This window comes from Vulpes vulpes, chromosome 6, assembly GCF_048418805.1.
Source record: "Vulpes vulpes isolate BD-2025 chromosome 6, VulVul3, whole genome shotgun sequence".
NCBI lineage: Eukaryota > Metazoa > Chordata > Mammalia > Carnivora > Canidae > Vulpes > Vulpes vulpes.
In genome coordinates this window covers 3,257,759-3,278,604 of record NC_132785.1, presented here as the reverse complement: position 1 = coordinate 3,278,604, position 20,846 = coordinate 3,257,759, and the positions used below count along the sequence as shown (strand labels likewise).

Sequence of the window (20,846 nt, the reverse complement as noted above, 5' to 3'; positions counted from 1 at the left end):
TAGTTTGAAATCAGGCAGTATGATGCCTCCAGCTTTGTCCTTTCTCAAGATTGCTTTGGCTATTGGGAATCTTTTGTTGCATACAAATTTTTGGATTGTTTGTTTTATTTCTGTGTAAAAGCCATTAGAACTTTGATAGGGATTGCATTGAATCTGTAGATTGCTTTGGATAGTATGGACATTTTAACAATATTAATCCTTCCAATCCATGAGCATGGGATATCTTTGCATTTATTTCTGTCTTCTTCAATTTCTTTCATCAATGTCTTATAGGTTTTCATGTATAGGTTTTTCACCTCCTTGCTTAAATTTATTCCTAGGTATTTTATTCTTTTAGATGTGATTATAAATGGGATTGCTTTCTTATTTTCTCTTTCTGTTAATTCATTATTTATGCATAGAAACTCTCCTGATTTCTGTATATTGATTTTGTATCCTGCAACTTTACTGAATTTGTTTATTCTAACAGTTTTTTTGATGGAGTCTTTAGGGTTTTCTATGTATAATATCATGTGATAAGTTAGTAGACATAGTTTTACTTCTTCCTTTCCAATTCGGATGCCTCTTAGTTTTCTTGCCAAATTGCTTTGGCTAGGACTTTTAATACTATGTTGAATAAAAGTGGGGAGAGTGGGCATCTTTGTCTTGTTTCTGATTTTAAAGGAAAACCTGTCAGCTTTTCATTGTTGAGTTCAATGTTAGCTGTGGGCTTATCATATTTAGCCTTTATTATGTTGAAGTGTGCTCCCTCCTCTTCTATTTTTTGGAGGAGTTTGAGTTTTGTATTAATTTTTTTAAATGTTTAGTAAATTCATCAGTGAAGCTGTCTGGATCTTGACTTTTGTTTCTTGGGATATTTTTGAGTATTCACTCAGTCTCCTTACTAGTCATCAATCTATTCATTTTTTTCCATTTCTTCATGGTTCAGATTTGGTAGATAGTATGCTCCTAAGAATTTATCCTTTTCTTTTAGGTTTTCCAGCTTGTTGGTGTATAATTGTTCATAGTAGTCACTTACAATCCTTTGTATTTCCATGGTATCAGTTTGTAATGTCTATGAGGCTCTTTTTGATGGGTGGAAGGGCTAACAAATCTGTTCTTTAAGTTAGCAGCAGAAAATTTAGATAAAAGGGATTTTTTTTGTACTTCAATATTTTTTAGTCACTAACATCCTAAAATGGAATTCTTTATGTTCCTCTTATTTTCAGTATTTGTTTTTACCTAGTTTTTGTGGAGGTATTTCCACAGTATAATTGAAAGTGTAAAGTTACAGCTTATAGGACAGAAAATGTTAATTCTGATTAAACGGTATCCTCAACATTGATTTATGTTTTTCCTCTTTAAAGAACTGCACAGTGAATCCAAAGGAAAGTATCCTGAAAAGAGTGAAGGATGTTGGATACATCTTTAAAGAGAAATTTGCTAAAGCTGTGGGACAGGGATGTATGGAAATTGGATCACAGGTAACTTGAGTTCAGTTTGATTACTGTCACTATTTGATAAATAATTTAGAATGAAATATCTTTCCAAATTGTAAAAAAATATTATAATAGTATTTGTACTATATTGGTAGATTCTGTATCTTGGCTGCCTGTGTATGCTGCTGTTTATGGAAAACTTTATTTAAAAAAAAATGCCCCTTACACCATTACAGAAACCAAAAGTAAACATGTAGGCAGTTTTAGAAAAAATGTAGAAATTTAAAAAATATCAGTACAAAAAATTTAAAATATTTGATGCTATTAAATTTTTGGTATATATTCTTTGGCTTCTACATATATGAATATTTATGATGCATAGACTTACATGAATGGGATCATATGCATACTATTTCAGGGATACTATTGAATGAAATTAGTTTTATTATTACTGTTATTATTTCACAAAGTCTAAAACTAATATATTGGATAAAACTATGGGCTCTGAATCAGAACCTTGGGTTTATATCTGGTTCTACCATTTATGAGTTGCCATTTAACTTCTCTGAGATTCAATTTCTAAATTTGCTTTGTTGTGTGGAATTAGGTAACATATAAAAACGTGTTGGAAAACTAATCTAGATACTTTATTTCAGTGTAGTGAAGTTATATTTTGATTTTGATAATATGTTTTAAATATTTTAAAGTCTTTTTTGGTTGTATATGAAATTTATGCTTATGATTTGAATGAAGGAATATGGTTTATATGTATCTAAAATTTAGTTATTCTTTGAACTAATGAGAATTATTTATTTGGTTAAAACTTTTTGCTGATAAGATCAGTTGGGTCTGATTTTTGCCTTTGCCAGTTTTATGGACAGGCTATTCTCAGTCTTGGGAGAGTTATCCTGAAAATTCATGTCCTAGGCCACAAAGTATTACATTAGTATGTAAAATGGGTAAAATAGTACCAGATGTATAACATATCCTCTGTGTGTGTGTGTGTGTTTGTGTGTGTGTATGTGTGTGTGTGTGTGTGTATCTGCTGAATGATGTAGACCGAAGTGAAATTAAGGAAAACCAAGAATTGGACTTTCCTTCTTGATAATTTATTGGGAATGTTAACCACCATATTACATGGAAGTCTTGAGTTTTAGACAAGGTAGCTTTTGTGATCTCTTAGTGTTCATATTCCTAAGAAGTATCAGAAATGTATTTCAGTAGAAGCCTTCTTAAAAATTAATAATTATGGTTTTCTAAATTAGTGGAATCTAATTTTTTTCCTTTGTAGCGATACAAACTTGGAGTCCGATTGTATTATCGAGTAATGGAATCCATGCTTAAATCAGTAAGTTAAAAAGAACATAATAGAAAAAAAATTCATTGCTGACACAAAAAAGGCATCAGGTAAACTTTTTTTTTTTTTTCTGTTTTAGGAAGAAGAACGATTATCCATTCAAAATTTTAGGTAAATTCTTTAGTTGTAGTAAAATAGTTCCTTCTTTTTATAAAAGTAAATGTTTCAAAATCATTCTTTTCTTTTCCTTTAGCAAACTCCTGAATGACGACATCTTTCATATGTCTTTGTTGGCATGCGCTCTTGAGGTTGTAATGGCTACATATAGCAGTAAGTTAAATTTTAGTAAAAAAAAATTTTAGTTCAATTTGAAGTTAAAAAAACTTATCTAACATGTGGAGTTTTTTGGGGAGGAGTGGAGTTGAGACAATATGTGTATGTTAGATCAGTATATACTGAAGAGTGTAAGTGGTCACATAAATCATTTAAATGGGTTATTATCTGCATTATTTCAGGTAATCTTGAAAATAGTACTTCACTAGGCTCTTATTCTGGGCTATGCTGAGTCCAGGAAATGTGCCTATGGAAATCTCTTCCAAGAAAGGATATTGTAAATTTTCAAAGGAGTACTAACAAGTAGCATTTATCTGTATGGAAATGTATATCTATTCTATGGTCATGAAACCAAAGGTTAGAGCTAGAGTCCACCAGATATACAGAACAGAAGCCACTCATGGTGTTTTTTGAAAACATAATTTTAGACATGTATTGTTTGGCAAATGTTGCAAATATTAAGAATTTTGTTTGCAAAAACAAAAGAAAATTTACCTAAGGATACCAATATATAACAAAAGAGATATATGGAAAGCTATGAATCCTCATTAATAACCAAAAAATGCACATTTAAAAAAGTTACCATTTTCTAAACAAATTAGCAAAATCTTAAAGAATCCTTCCCTTCCCACATCAGGGATTAATGAGACGTTAAAGTGGATATGCTAATGCATTGATCTTTAGATATTAAACCTGTTCCTGATATAAATTTAGAGTATTTAAACTTTTGAAAATTTGATATAAGCATGAGCCCTCTATTTAGGAAAAACATATGTGCAATATGCTCAAAATTTAGAAGACTATTTCTTATGAGTCTGTGGAAAGAATTCTGCTCCTGGGGTGCCTGACTGGCTCAGTTAGTAGAGCACACAACTTTCCATCTCATGGTCATGAGTTCAAGTCCATGGTGGGCATGGAGACTACTTAATATAAATTTAAAAAACAAAATTAAAGAAAAATCTGCTCTAAATAAAAATTTTTGTTTAGCTTTTCTGCTGTTTTAGCTTTAAAAAAATTTTTTTTATAAAACCTTCCAACATAAAAATACATAATTCGAGGCTTAACATTTCATACCTAAGTTACATTTTTTCTTTCATTTTTAGGAAGTACATCTCAGAATCTTGATACTGGAACAGATTTGTCCTTCCCATGGATTCTGAATGTACTTAATTTAAAAGCCTTTGATTTTTACAAAGTGATTGAAAGTTTTATCAAAGCAGAAGCCAACTTGACCAGAGAAATGATAAAACATTTAGAACGATGTGAACATCGAATCATGGAATCACTTGCATGGCTCTCTGTAAGTAACTAAAATAAAGATAAATAATAATTTATCTAAAATGAATTAAAATAATTAAAGGTATGCATATGCAACAGATATGCAACAAGTAACAGTTATCTGTTAGTGAGAGGTATTTGTTAAAATTTACCTCAACAGCAAATATGCAATTTAATGAATATTGTAATTTCAGTGTACAGCCCAAGTGGAATATTAAATGGAGTTTTCTTTCATTTGGGCTCCCCAGACCATCTGATACAATGATTTATTTAGGAATAGCTTTACTTAAAACATGGCACTTTAAAACAAGAATTCCTTAAAGTATTTGAGCTCTATATTTAAAATAGAGGTGTTGTGTTTGAAAATGTAAATGCTGTTGAATTCAAACAAAATGGTAAAAACTGAGATTATACTATTTAGATGATTTAACAAAATATAATTTTCTGGTTCAATTTATTTGTATTTTTTTTGTTCTATCATTAAAAGTAGTCTAAAAATCTACACTATTGTTCAATCATAATTATTATTTATAGCATTATAAGAGCACAAATCATATTCTCTAGGTATTCTGTCTATAGCATATAAGCTATTGATAAGGCTTTTGTTCATAAAGATGGCATTTGCTGTGGAGTAATAGTAAAATACTTATTTGAGGTGTTCTGTCTTATGCTCTTTAAATCTGCATGGTTGGGTAATACTATGTGACTCATAAGATTTGCAGATTAATATAGAGTTGGTTTCTTTTGAAACTGTTGCATGCTAAGCATATAACTTTTCATGTAGAAATGACAATGAAAACATTTAGGATTTTAATTACACTAGAATTCTAATCTACATGTAACCCTTAGTTTTAATTTTTTGATGTTTTAAAAACTTAATGATTAAAAGATAACTTATTTCTTAGTGTTTTCTTGCACTGCTGTATGGACAGAGTAGATAAAATAGGAGAGAAGAAGAGGAAGTCGATAGAAAGCCATTGCATTGCTATAATTGAATTTAGTAACTCTTATTATACACAAGCTTCTACTTTATAAGAAAAGGAGTGGTTAGGAGGAATCTAGGGGATTTCTGGGGGATTAAATGACAAAAATGAATCAATAGATAAATAAATATAATAAAAAGTACTTTTCAGAGGCTGATGTTCCCTCTCCTTCTAGAGATTGAAATCAAGACATAACTGTATCATATGAAAGTGACAGTTTTCATTTCTTTTAGAGAATTGTTTTTTTCTTTTCCTTCAATACACATCTGCAGCATGGCTTGCATTGGGGTAGACATTGTGAAAATACAGAAAAGACATGGACTCTGAAAATTGTGGAGGAAATGGTAGAAATTTACTGTTTATAAATTGCCTGTGTTCGAGCATGTTTAGTTCAATTAGTGGTATTCTAGGATTCTAAATACTATCCCTTTATTTTTGAGAATTTTTGGATAAAAAATGTCATTCCCAAACTCTGGAGAAGTGTATAATTTATTAATAAGATGTGGAAGTCATAAGCCTCTAAACTTAAATTCTAAATGTGGTTGGTATCTATAGGGGATAAAATTATAGGTTATTTTTATGGTCATATATTTTTAATGTTTGAACTTTTAAAAAAGTTTTTTTACTTTTTTAATCATTAAAGGAATAGGGTAACTGTGAAGATGTCATACAATACAAATAGAATACTGTGAATTCTTCCTATGAGAATAATTGACATTTTTTTTAAGATTTTTTATTTATTTATTCATGAGAGACATACAGAGAGAGTCTGAGACACAGGCAGATTTAATCCCCCAGGAGAAGCAGGCCCCATGTAGGAGCCTGATGTGGGACTCGATCTCAGGACTCCAGGGTCACGTCCTGGGCCGAAGGTGGCGCTAAACCGCTGAGCTACCCAGGCATCCCAATAATTGACATTTTAGTGAAGGTACATACCATAGATACATTTGAGCTTTCATAGAATTTTTTTTAAAATCAAAATGTGGCATATATACAGAAAAGTATGTATTACAAGTTTATAGTTTGATTAATTTTTCACAAATTGAACACACCCATGTTACCAGCACCCAGGTCAAGAATGAGAGTATTTTGATTCTGTATCACAATAAGAATTTTTCATTAATCTGTAGATTCAAACAGTGTTGTTTACCTAGGGAAACATCAGGTGAGGTACTACTTACTTTTTCTTCGCAATAATTTAATAAAAGAAAGAACATCATCATGTTTTTAATGGTTGCACAGGGAAGGGTTCCAGCATCTTTGCTTCACCATCTTAAGAAATAATAAATCAAGAACAGAATGACTTAAAGGGAAAAGCACGCCTTTCTTTGTTTTGACCCCAGAGAGATTAACGGGCAATATATAAGTATAAAATGCTAAACAATATATTGGAAAACCTGGTGAAATCTTGTTCTGTCAGAAATTTAAGGGAATTTAAGGTGATTTAGAGCAAACTATACCTCAAGGTTAGATTAAATGACTTCCAGATGTTTAGTCCTCTTAAATCTGTTAAGCGGTTTATAATGGCAGCAGATAATGAAGTGAGATTTGGATATCTTATTTTTAGTATATTCAAAATTCTTCAGATTTTTCTCAATAAAATCTTTATAAACCAAGGTACACCAGGTACTTTATTTTTTAAACGGTCTCTTTGTGCGGATAGTGTGGACTCTCCTATTGATCTCCCCACATCTCTAACTGCTGTAAGACCATTTCTGTGGCAGGAACCGGAGAAGTCTTTTTGAAAATGCAAATCTCATCATGCTAACTCAAACATAAACCTTCTGTGAGGGACCTGTGCCTCTGGTAATGGTGGAGGAAGACTCTACTGTATGATTCCGCTCAACAAAGACAGCTATAGAACCTCTGCATAATTTGGAAAGCAACCGCCTGAAATCTCTGGACAGAGAAGTAGGACACACTCTTCCGGAGAGAGGAGAAGCTCTGAGCCTGGGCAGGAAGCTTTTAGCCTGGAGCGAGGTGCCCTAGGCGAGGACGTGTAATAGGTTGGGGAGAGGGGCCAGTGAGAAGGAAACTGCAGGCTTTCTGGCCAGCTGCTGAAGAGAGTGGACTGATCCTGCTTACCCACTTCTCTTTGTGAGACCTGAGTTAGTGCAGTGTAGTGGATTAGCAGCAACCTAATGGAAGATCTGAACTGAGCCAGGAGTTGCTGCCCAAATAAAATCAGTTCAGGTTCAGCGAAAATAATTGCCTGCTTAAAAACAATGTTAAGTTGAGGAAAAAAATAACAGAAATCCAATGTTTATTTGAGGAAAACATAACAGAATCCAGAATCTTTACAACTTAACATTTATGATGTCTAAGATACAATTCTAAAATTACCCAACATATGAAGAGGGTCAGAGGAATCAGGTTTTTAGAATGGGAACTTGAGGTCAACTAGTTGATGTCCCAAGGCTCTCTTTTGGGAGCTTTGTCTCCTCCCGCTTTCTCAGTCATCAGTTCAGAGTGTGGTCTTAGACTCCCTGGTGTCCCCACAACCATTTTAGGGAATCTGCAAGGTAAAAAGTATTTTTATATTGCTATTAAGATGTTACTTCTAAAAAAAAATGTTACTTCTCTTTTTTACTCTGTTGACATTTATACTGATGATGTAAGTGTTAGCACCTTTGCAGGTATCAGAGCAGTAGCATCAAGCTGGCTAGTCGCCATTGTATTCTTCACCACCAAAAACTCCCCGTTAAAATAAAATATAGAACATATCAGTTCCATTTAAGAATGCCATTGATGAACCAGTAAGATGTATTAATTTTCTTGAATCTCCATTCTCCAGCACCATGTCGTTGAAAACAACTGACAATAAACATTACAAGTGTTTATTGCAAATTTGCAAATTAGTAGCAAATTTTGAGTTTACGAGGGAAAATTAGAATTTGGTTAAGCTTGTATGCACTGTAAGCATGACAGCTTCCCAGTACTTCAGACTTCTGATGAGATCAGTGGTATATTAATAAATGTGACTTTTTGATACAGTATAGAGATTTGTCTTTGTAAGATCTCCATAATTTAGTGAATCAGTATTTCCAAAAGACCAATTCATCATGTTATAAAGTCACGTAAGAAATTTATTCAAAATTTAAGGTAGACCCAAATAAAATTTTTAAAAATATTCATACCATAAAAAATAAAGCTCAAGAAAGACCAACAGATTTTAAGGTCTCAGAATATGAAAAGTTTATTTTTGTTCATTAATATTGTTCCCAATTCCACATTGCACCCAACCTTTAAGGAACTATAACTTGCCAAGTTTTAGAGTAGTGTAAAAAAAAAAATCCATTATTACCTGAAAACTCTATTGAAATACTCCTTTTTCCAACTACATATTGTGAGGCTAGATTTTCTTATATAAGCTACCAATATTTTGTTGTTATTGCAACAGAGTAAACATAGAGACAGATATGAGAATTCAGGTCTTTGTTTTAAGCCAGACATTAGAGAGATTTACGAGATTATAAAACAGTGCCAGTGTTCTAATTTATTTTTTGTTTTGAAAAATATGATTATGCTAACATATAATTGGTTTATTTTGCTTATTACACCCTTAGAAATTTTATTTTAATTTAAATTAAAGTTAATTTTACTTAAAAATTACTAACACAATAAATATTGTTAGATATAACTCAGATGAATGAAAACTTTTGGGCCCTAAATGATTTTAAGAATGTGTAAAAAGGAAAAACAAAAAACAACAACAACAAAAAGAATGTGGAAAAAGTTACGAGTCCATAATGTTTGAGAATGCCTGCCTTGTGTTCTCTTCTCCATTCAGTCGTCTTTCACTATAACTCACACAATCATGTTTGTTTTTTGCTTGTCCCTAAGTCTTTGTTCACTTCATAGGTCCCACTTAAAATACTTTCCCCTGCCTTTTTTATTTATCAGAGTTTCAGTTCTACTTCTACTTTGTTTTTCATGACCATTCTAGTCTGTAATCTTTCTTCCTCCTTTACAGCCTTAATGTTTGTTTATACTACTTAACTTTAATATAAACTTTATATTTTATTACATGTGCATCTCTCATGTTAATTGAGTTAATGTAATAAAGTACTCAGTAGTATCTGGCATATTATGCATTTGGCAATTACTAATGTAGTTAATAAGTGGAAGTGAAGGATAGAGAGGAGTCGACTAATCATGATATGTAGGTAGTGTCATTCATTAAGATACATGGGATCAGATGAAATTTGCTTGGAAAGATGAATTTCATTTGATTATGTTAAGTTTGGGGTGATTGTAGGTCATTCAAGTAGAGATGTCCAGTGGCAGTTGGATATGTGTGTCTGGAGCTAAGGAAAGAAATATAGGCTAGGAATATGAACCTGGAAGCTGCTGGCACCTATATGGTAATAAACATTACCACCCTTATTGACAGTTTATTTCATGGCATGCATTGTGGTGAGTACTTATTTTAATATCATTTAATTTTTATAATAATTTTTGAGGTAGTATTCTAGATGAGGAAATCAGTGCTTAGAAAGAACTTCAATAACTTGTCCAAACCACAGAAACTAAATGACAGAGCTGTGGTTTGAACCCTGGTTTATCTGGCTCTGAAACGGTTAATCTCTATGTTTTTTACCAAGTAACTAAAGTTTGGGGAATGGATAAGGCCACCTAAGGGGAAAATGCAATACAGTAGTTCCATCTTCTCTGTGGCGGATGTGTTTCAAGACCCCCGGTGGATGCCTGAAACCACGAATAGTATTGAACCCCTTATGTACTGTTTTTCCTATACATACATACCTGTGATAAAGTTTAATTTATAAATTAGGTACTGTAAGAGATTAATAACAATAACTACTGATGAAATAGAAAAATTATAACTATATCCTATAATAAAAGTTATGTGAATGTGGTCTGTCTCTCTGCAAATTATTTTATTGTACTATAGCTACCCTTCTTGTAATGATGTGAGACGACAAAATACCTATATGCTGAAATGCAATGAGGTGAATGACACAGCGTTAGGCTGCTACTGACCTTCTGATGATACAGCAGAAGTATCATCTGCTTCTATACTGCAGTTGAGTATGGGTAACTGAAACCACAGAAAGCAAAACTGCCATCAAGGGGGGCTCCTGTATAAGAAGAGAAGGTGGCTAAAGATAGAATCATGAGGTGCTCTGACATTTAAGAGCTAGACAGAAATGAGAAACCTACAAAAGAGATTGAAATAGAACTGCCAGAGAGATAGGAAAATCAGAAGTGAGGTCATAAAGAGAAAGCATTATAAGGTCTGAGTGAATGCTTGCTGTTTAAGATGCGGTAGGGGCAGCCACTAAGAACTGAAAAGTATTCATTTGAGCAACAAGGAAGCCACTGCTGATGGTAGCAAGGACTATTCATAGAAGTGATGGAGGCAGGAGTAGATTGCAATGGAATTTGGACAAGATGTGAATGAGGAATAAAGTGGAGACAGTGATTATGGGTAGCTTTTCCTAGAGTCTTGTCTGTGAAGGGAAATAAAGATACAGCTGTCAAGGATGTGAGGTGGCAGGAAGATGACTTTGTAACATGGGAAAGATAGGATTAAATGTGGATGGAAAAGAGCCATTAGGAGTGTTCTGTGTTGCAGTATGACACATTAGTGGCTTAAAACAACCATTTTATTTTGCTCATTCTGTGGGTCAGAGATTTGGGAAGAGCTTGACTGGGCAGTTCATCCTTGACTGTGTGGTGTCAGGGGTAAGATTTACTGTATCCATGGTGCTTTTTTTTTTTTTTTCCTTTTTAGAGAGAGAGGGGTTTGGTTTTAGGATAGTCATGCTTCTTACGTAACAGCTGGGTCCCAGAAAGCTTCTGAAAGGACTGTAGTTGGAAGCTGTATTCTGTTGGTGAGAGCAGTCACAGGGCCTGTCCAGATTCCAGGAGCCCCCTTGAATAGATCTTATCTCTTGTTTGAGGAGAGGCAAGGTGGGAAGGGAAGTATTTTGTGGCAAAATGGAAAGAATGGAAGCAGTTGCAAGTAAGGTTGTATGTGGGAGCCATGGCAGAAAATGAAGAGCTTTCCATCTAATGGCCTTTATTTATTTTTAATAAAATAGAGCTGAGGTAATTTGCTGAGGATGGATTGATGGGGTGGAGTAGAGAGTGCAAAGTGGCATAATCAGAAGTTTGAGGGTAGTGGACACAATTTGGAATTGTTGCTGAGGAGAATAATAGAACGGAGTGATGAAAGACAAGAGGATTATCTAGCAGCACTGGAAGAAATTTTGAAGGTAGAGGTTTTAAATTTGTAGTGCCACCCGCTCTTTGTGGTGGCATTATTCTTTCCAGCATCATCTAACAGCCAGATGGAAGATTAGAAAAAAATGAACAGCTAGATTGACTCAGGATCTTGGGCTTTGCCTACACAGATGCAGTAGTGATAATTTGGCAAATAAGGTGAGGAAGTTGGTCAGAGTGATTAAAGTGATAAGGTTTGTAGTTTCAGTTGCATAGCGGGCATAGGAGGACAAAGTAGAGGTTTAAAAAAAAAGCAGCTTTTAATGAAATTTAATAGAGAATAAGAGAACTCAACTTTATATTCCAGAGCTAGAGCATTTTGGATAGTTTACTGTATTCTGAGAAATAAGCTTGGGAGCACGTGAGTGATTGAGAATGGAAATGAAGACCATTGGAAATGAGGAGGTCAAGGGACCAAGAGGCTGAGTGAGAGACGAAGTCCCTCAGGACAGGAGGTAGAGAGGAGGAATGTGGACGAGGGACCAAAGGCTTCGATGCTTGAAGAGTTTCTGGACCTCTGAAGCAGACAACTGCTTGGTCTGATATTAGTAAAACCACTCCAGCTTTCTTTTCCTTACTAATACTTTGGCATATATTTTCCCTTTCTTTTATTTTTAACCTATTTGTGTCTTTATACTTAAAGTAGGTTTCTTATAGGCAGCATGAGTGTTCTGTAGTTTTCAGGTACAGATCTTTCATCTCCTTGGCTAATTTTATTCCAAGCTATTTTATTCTTTTTGTTCCAATTGTAAATGGACTTGTTTTCTTAATTTCTCTCTCTGCAGCTTTTTATTTTATTTTATTTTTATTTTTTATTTTTTATTTTTTTAATTTATTTATCATAGTCACACACAGAGAGAGAGGCAGAGACACAGGCAGAGGGAGAAGCAGGCTCCGTGCACCGGGAGCCCGACGTGGGATTCGATCCCGGGTCTCCAGGATCGCGCCCTAGGCCAAAGGCAGGCGCCAAACCCTGCGCCACCCTACAGAGAGGGATCCCTCTCTGTAGCTTTTTAATCAGTGTATGGAAATGCATCCAATTTCTTGGTATTAATTTTGTATCCTGCACTTTACTGAATTCATTTATTCTGCTAGTCTTTTAGTAGAGTCTTTAGGATTTTGTATATATAGGATCATGTCATTGCACGTAGTGACAGTTTAGCTTCTTCTTTACCAATATGGATGTCTCATTTCTTTTTCTTATCTGATTGTTACAGATAGGACTTCCAGTACTACGTTGCATAGAACTGGTGAGAGTGTATATTCCTGTCTTGTTCCTGATAGTAGAGGAAAAGCTCTGCTTTTCACAGTTGGGTTATGCTGTTATCGCCGAGTTTTTCATTTTTATCTTTTATTGAGATCTGTTACTCTCAACCCACTTTGTTGAGAGTTTTTATCCATTAATGAATGTTGAATTTTGTCAAATGCTTTTTCTGCGTATATCTAGATGATCATATGATTTGTATCCTTTTTTGTGTTAATATGGTATATCATGTTGATTGTATCAATGTTGAACTGCTTTTGCGTGTGTGGAATAAATCTCACTTGATTTTGGTGCATAATCCTTTTGATGTATTGTTGAATATGGTTTGCTAATATTTTGTTTAGGATTTTCAACTGTGTTCATCACGGACATTGGCCTAAAGTTTTCTTTTTCTGTAGTGTCTTTGTCTGGTTTTGGTATCAGGAAAATGCCAGTCTAGTAGAATGTGTTTGGCAGCTTTCATTCCTCTTCTGTTTTTTGGAATAGTTTGAGAAGAATAGGCATTGACTCTTCTTTAAATGTTTGGTGGAATTCATCTGTGAATGTCTCTTGTCTTGGACTTTTATTTTTTGGTAGTTTTTTGATTATTGATTCTGTTTCATTACTAGTAATTGATCTCAGATTTCTTATTTCTTCTAGGAATTTAACCATTTTTTCTAAGTTGCCTAATTTGTTGGCTTCTAAGTTTTTGTAGTAGTCTTTTACAAGCCTTTGTATTTATATGGCATTGGTTGATACTTTTCTTACATTTCTGATTTTATTTGGGTCTTTTCTGTTTTTCTTGATGGGTCTGGCTAAAGGTTTATCAATTTTATCTTTTAAAAGAACCAGTTTTTGGTTTCACTGATCTTTTCTTTTTTTTCTTTTCTTTTCTTTTCTTTTCTTTTCTTTTCTTTTCTTTCTTTTCTTTTCTTTCTTGTCTCTATGTCATTTATTTCTGCTCTGATTTGTCTGGGACTTTGTTCTTTTCTAGTTCCTTTGGGTGTGTAAGGTTAGATTGTATGAGCTTTTTCTTGTTTCTTAATTTGTTGCTGAATAAAGCTGACTCTTAAAATGGATTCTGTCTTAATACTTCCTGTAGTCCCCAAACATTTGCAGATTTCTTCCTTCAGTTACATGTGTATTTGGCCAAACCACTTTTACATAGAAAAGATGTAAAAATTTCTATTTTATTAGTTTTCTGAATTTTAAATGAAGGCCTGTTTTACATAGCAGCACAGTTACAACGAATAGCTTATATTTTTTTAGAGTCTCAAATTGATGACAAAGTTTTTAAGCTTCTTCAGTGTTCTTTTGAAATGCCAAACTTGACAGGAAGTGAACACAAAAGGCAGAAAAGCCTGTGGCTCTGAAAAAGCCAAAAAGGATATCTGTTCTATATTTGTATGGTAGGTCATTAACCTCTGGTGCACTTTACACAAAGGTTTTAGTATCTACATTAGACATTGTTTTTTTTTTTTTTTTTTTAAGTTACATTTTACTGAGAGCTTTGTCTCAGGAAGAATAGAGAACTGTAAGATAACGATTAAGTCAGTCGTGTAAAACACTTTTCTGAGACTATGGGTAAGGATGATGAAATAATATAATGCCATATATTGTATTTATACAGTAATCATGCTCTTATAATGGAAAATATTTTATGTTGGGTAATTTTATTTTTCCTAAGATTTTATTTATTTATTCATGAGAGACACAGAGAGAGAGAGAGAATGAGAGGCAGAGACACAGGCAGAGGGAGAAGCAGGCTCTACTAAGGGAGCCCAATGTGGGACTCCATCCCAGGATCCTGGGGTCACCCTGGGCCAAAGGCAGATGCTAAACTGCTGAGCCACCCAGGGATCTCCTATGTTGGGTAATTTTAAAAGCTCTTCATGAGTTATTTAATATAACCATATATTTATTTTATATTTATTTATTTTTTGCCAGCAAGAGAAAATCTTTTTTTTTTTTTTTTTTTTTTTTTTTAGAATTTTAAAAGTCTGATTCTTTCTGAAAGTATAACTAAGGCTTTAACCTTTCTCACTCTGACCCAGTGTGTTCCTAATTTCTTGCCCTTAATTCCCATAAATGACTAGTAGCTTCTTAAGATTAAGGAGAATTGGTTTTATTAATCAAAACTGAAATTATTATTTTTGTTCTAAATACAGCTTTGCTTACCAATATCTATATTTTTACATTACTTTTCAAGTGATCCAGGCTTAAATACTGAGTATTCTTTCCTTCTTTTTCTCTATGGTTAGATACAGTCTTATAATTAAAAAAATATATATATACATGTCTCTTAGATTTATTTTATTATATTGTTTTAAAAATTTTATTTTCATTTGCATTTAGACTCCTGTTTGATCTCCCAGCTTTGCTCCTATTCTCCATTTAAGCTTTGGTGCCCAGTTAATATTTCTAAATGCTTATTCATGCCATGCTGCTGTTTAAAAACCTACAGTAGCTCCCTGTTGCCATTCAGAAAAGTTTAACCTCTTTTCTCTGGTTGTGGAATCTGGCCCTTCCCCGCCTCCCTTCACTATTCCTCACTCACTCACTCACTATAGCTAGAGAGTTCTTTCATCTGTGGAGCAAACCGCGTTTATCCAGTGACAGATACAGCTGCCTAAAGTGGGGTATGCAATCAGAAGAACTGGTTTTAGGTCATGACTCTTTCATGTGCTAGTTAGTATTTTTGTCTTAGTTTCTTGCTTTGTAAACTGAGATAGACCAAAAGATTTGGGTTCTCCTAGTTCAAATATTTTATGTTTCTACAAAATGATTTAAATGTTAAGAATTATTCGCCAAAACTGAATGTAGATCCATATTCCTTTAGATTGCTTCACAATTTATAAAATATTGAAGAAAGATTCTTTATAAAAAGGTTACACAGAGGTCTCATTTCCCTGTTCTCCTTTAGCTCAGTTTTCCCCAGTTCTTTTTGGGCTACACCTGGTATTCTGTACATCAGATATTTTAAAGGACTTGTACTTGTCTTTGTGAGATATATAATGACATGGAAAATAGTCACCTTAAAGGAGATTGGCACCTAGTGGAAAAGTAAATTACTGTAATATATTATGAAATAAGATAAGCCACGAGGATCAGACAAGGGAGTAATTATGTGTAGGTGGGAAAAGACTTACAACAAATGTAGAAATGTGGAAAGACACAGAAGTAGGAAAACCTGAAATTAGACACAGTGGGGGAAATTATGGCCCAGCTTCAGCAATTGTAGATGAGCAATTGTAGACTAATTTAGTCTTAAAGTTAGAGATTTTTTTTTTAAGTAAGAGTTTTTAATCTTGTTAAGAATGGAAAGCTAGTTCTATTAGTAAATGAAATACTCTACGAAAGTAAATGTACCATTTAATTTTATGCACTAATTAAAAATGAAGTGTGTATATACCAAAAATACTTGTCTAATTTAATTCTCACAAATCCTTTGAAGTTGTTAAAAGTATTTTCATTTTATAAAAGTGGAAACAAGCTTAGGAAAGTTAAGTAATTTGTCTAAGATCACCCACTTGGCATTTGAACCTCCAGATTGGTTTGATTCCAAATTCCATGTTCATCTAGTAAAGTGCTCCTCTCATTGTGCTGCATTATTTCTGTTGATTCACACTGTTTTTATTACCACTATAACATGTAGTCAGGGATATGGGACATTATAAAAGGCAACAGTATAAATAGTTTAAGTGAGAAAATTATATATATATTTTTTACCTTGAGTAACAAGGTTAAGTGTTTTGCCCAGAAGCTAGTTCGTTATAGGAAGGGGAGGAGGTAGGATTTGTGGACCAGTTCCTTTGTGCAGTACACTGTCATTATTGGTCTACTGAATCCTTTAGGAAGAAAAGATTAAAAAAAGACTTTATAAAAAAGACCAAGTTTTATTTTAAGAGAAAGTACTAGTGTGCATATGTGTTTGTTTCACACAACTCTCAGAAATGAGATTTTAATATATCTTTAGAATTCATATTGATGTATGGTTGATGAAATTAGGTATTTGGAGCAACAACTCAAGGAGATTGAATGGAGATAAAAATGAATTGTAACACTAGGTCTGTTTTCATAGACTGAAATGTTAGAACTGAGTTTTCTCTCAGGAGTTAATAAGCGATCCCAGTATGCCTAAAGTCTTCTATAAGAATGAAAAAAGGTAGAGCCTGAAAAGGGAAAGTAAAGAAAGGCAATATTGTAGAATAAAATTTTTGATAGTATCCTTGTTTCCTGCTAGTGGGCTATTTTAGAAAAAAATTTAAAAATACAGATATTCAGAAAAAGCACAAACAAAAATAAGGTTAGTAAATTAGTTTATATGAATATCCACTGAAATATGAATAGATGATTATTTTAAAAGGTCTAAGAATATAAGTTCAATTTAGTAAATTAATTCCATTTCTTCATAATTGTTGAGAATCAATGAGACATTAAAATGGTTTTTTATATGGTTTCTCATATGTTAAAAAACAATAAATGGAAAACCCTAAGTAACTGAGGTGTGACTATTATAAATTAATACAAGTGCGTGTGTATGAAGTGTGTGTGTACTCCTGTACTAAATGCTCGTGTGAGCCTTGAGTTCTTGATCCAGATCTATTTATGGTTTTAAACATAAAAACTTTTCCTTATCTAAACCTTCACTCAAGTGCCTTCTAGTCTTGTATCCCATGTTTGACTATTTGGTCTATTCTTTTCTCTGTGCATTTGCCTCCTTCTTTAATCTTTAGAACCCTCCGACATACATGAGTAATTGGTAGCATTACTGTGGAGGAGACTTGTCCATTCATGTCTTCCTTTCTCAACTCTCTTAACATCCATATTATATACGTTTTCCTTGCTCATGAATTGGCACAAGGGACTAAAGAAATCTAGGGACATTAAAAAAAAAAAATCAACTCAGAAATGTCCCCCAGGTGCAGCTCAAAGAAACTAGCTTTAGGCAGTGCTTTTAAAAAGCTCATCACTGGCTTAATTCTTTGGAATCTTTCCTGATCATCATACAGACCTCCATGAAAATGATCCTCACTTACACAGATAACATTTCAGTGTAGAAATCATAATAGTTAATACTTTTATATGTGTGCTGTCACAGGCACTGTTAAAAGTACTGAAAGGTGTTAGTTCCTTTACTTTGCAAACTCTGAAATAGATGCTGTCATTTTCACCAATTCACAGGTGAAGAAACCCAGGCACAGAGCAATTGAGAACCTTTTCCTTATAAGGTATAACTGAACTCCAGCATTATTAAATGTGCACCGTGTTTGTTGTTATACTGCAGGTAGAATTTGTTATGCTGCAGGTCCACAAAACTAAGTTGATGGCAGAGCCAGAATTTTAACTCGGGCTGTCTGTGGTTCTAGAGACAGTGTTCTTAACCTCTGTGCTGCCTCATGGTGTATAATAGTTTACTGTTGGATATATGCCGTGTTGTGATTCGTTTCTTTATTCTTGCTTTATCTGTGTTTGTGTGTGTGTGTGTCTCTGTGTCACTGTGCTGCAACAAGAGGAATCTGGGCTTCGGAACGACCAGATCTCAATAATTTTCACAGAAGGTAAATAAGGCTATGCCTATTTTACAGATAAGAAAAGCCTGTGTAACTTACTATGTAACTTGCTTTGGTGTGATTATGAACCCGTCATGTCTCTGCATCAGGTTTCCTTGTCTGTAAAATGAGGCTAATAGTATTTACCTTCAGAGTCACTGTGAGGAATAAATGAACACTTATGAAAATGGTGCATTTTATTTTTAAAGATTTATTTACTTAAGAGAGAGCACACAACCCACAAGCAGGGTGATTGGAGGGAGGGGCAGAGGGAGAGGGAGAAGCAGGCTCCCTGCTGAGCAGGGAGTCCACGCAGGGCTCAGAACCCAGGGATCATGACCTGAGCCAAAGGCAGACTCTTAACCAACTGAGCCACCCAGGCGCCCTGAGAATGGTACATTTTAAAAATAGAACAATTGTTAGTTCCCTTCATTCCCTTTCTTCTACTATGCATGATTTCTTAACAGAGAACTGAGAATACAGTTAAACAGTGTTGGATCTGTTTATCCTCACTTTCTAGAAGCATGTAGAACTTTTCTCCTGAGGCGCTCCCCTCCCCCATTGCCTTTTCAAAATGGAAAAATTCAGGGGAAAAAAGTTGTAACTGAACTCCAGCATTGTTAAATGTGGGCAGTGTTCACTGTAATATCGCAGTTGGAATTTGTTATATTGCTTTAGGTATGAATCATGTCAGTAATTACCTGAGGGCAGTGTTAGTTCATTATTCAAGTGCAAACAAGAAGGGAGATAGCAATTGTAGAAGAATAACTCAGAAAGATCCTCTTTGCTTATTAACTTGTGGAAATGGAAGCATTTGTACTCTTGTTCAGAGGGTCTTCTGCAAGGTCATGATGTTAGGAAATTGCTTGAACATAATCTTAAAATTTCAGTCTCTGAACTTGTTTGTAGTTATGGCCTGACTGTAATAGTGAGGAACAGTTCAGGAATCTGGATGTGAAAGAAACAAAAAGTAGAGGTATTTTATGAAATATCTATTTTAAGAAAAAAATGTTTAAAGATTTCATTTATTATTTGACAGCACAAGTGGGGGGAGTAGCAGAAGGAGAGGGAGAAGCATGCTCCCCACCGAGCAGGGAGTCCCATGCAGGGCTCAATCCCAGGACCCCAGGATCATGACCTGAACTGAAGGCAGATGATACTTAACTGATGGGTGCCCCGAGATACTTATTTTAATCAATATAATTTCTAAATTCCTCTAGCAAAATAAGGCTATTACTAATGAGTTTAGTAAGATTTTAGAAACACTAGAGCAGTTGTTCCTAAGTCATTTAATAAGTTCAAATTCTTTTCATAATAAAATAAAACCAACTTTTTGATATTTATCTTTCCCAAATATTTATGTCATGTTCTTAAAACTCTGAACTGTCCCAACCTAGTCTGTTTCAAAATGCATGTCAGAGGCCCTTGGGTGTGTGATTTTATTATTTTACTGATTGGTTCTTCATATTTTCTACTATTGGCAGAAATAGCCAAATATCTAAAGTATCTAAGATGTCTTCCTGTAAGTGTGGATTTAGAGCTGATAAGAAAATGTAGAATAGGAAACAGCTGGATTTATTTCTCTTTCAAAAAAACCTTTTGTTCTTCTTGCTTAAGTTTCAGTGTTTCTCGCCTCTGTTAAAATATAACATAATTTTTCCTTAAGATTTGATTATACTCTTTAAAAATTCTTTAAAGACTAACAGAAATCTGTCTTGCTATCTTTTATTTAAGTTCATTTTTGGAGTTTAATATTTGGTCATTTTTATCTTTAATAAATTAATAAAAACTTGTTTGTTTTTATTAATATCTGATTATTATATTTATTCTTTCTATGTTTTAAGATAATTATTTTTTTTGTTTGCATATTAAGTAACACTAACTTTTATAACTAAAGTCTTGTCATTTTGGTTTTTTATTTTAAGCAGTAAAAATGAGAAAGATGGAAAAGTAAAATGATTCCTGTTTTACCAATACATGAATCCTAAACAAAAATGAACATAGGATTCCCTAATCCAGTACTGAACTCTTAGAAATATAAACTTGTTCTTAAAAATACAAACATTTGCATTATCTTTGTAATTAGGCATACTGGACACTTTCAGTAACTATGGACTCTTAAACCAGGATCTAACTCACATATTGAAACAAGGTCTTCTGAAAATGAACTTTCCACAGTCCAGTTTCAAGGGAAGAATAAATGGCTTGGGTGGATAGAGATTGCCATGATAATTCAAAAATGATATACCTGACCTTTTTAATTATTTCTGTGGGAACAACAACCACTTTTTCTATGATCTTTTACAGACAAACTATTTGTAATTGTCCCTTCCTATTTTTTATACATGTCCCTATTTTCCCTTCTCTTTATATCAAAATTATTTGTGTTTCAATCTAAAATAAGTCTTGTAAGACCACAACACAAAATATAGCAATTTTTACCCAACAGTTTTGAATCCAGTTATTTTGGCCATCAGCAAAAATCACAAATGTGAT

General features: G+C 33.6%; 1 protein-coding gene across 2 annotated transcripts in view; it reads left to right on the top strand.

Annotated features, from left to right (window-relative positions):
* The window catches only part of RB1 (RB transcriptional corepressor 1), a 139,917-nt gene that overhangs the window by 63,362 nt on the left and 55,709 nt on the right, over window positions 1-20,846 (top strand). For both annotated transcript variants that reach the window (XM_072760553.1, XM_072760554.1), the window contains 5 exons: window positions 1,347-1,463; window positions 2,710-2,766; window positions 2,855-2,886; window positions 2,969-3,045; window positions 4,152-4,348. In XM_072760553.1, the coding sequence (XP_072616654.1) occupies window positions 1,347-1,463; window positions 2,710-2,766; window positions 2,855-2,886; window positions 2,969-3,045; window positions 4,152-4,348 (480 nt within the window). The remainder of the gene's footprint in view (window positions 1-1,346; window positions 1,464-2,709; window positions 2,767-2,854; window positions 2,887-2,968; window positions 3,046-4,151; window positions 4,349-20,846) is intronic.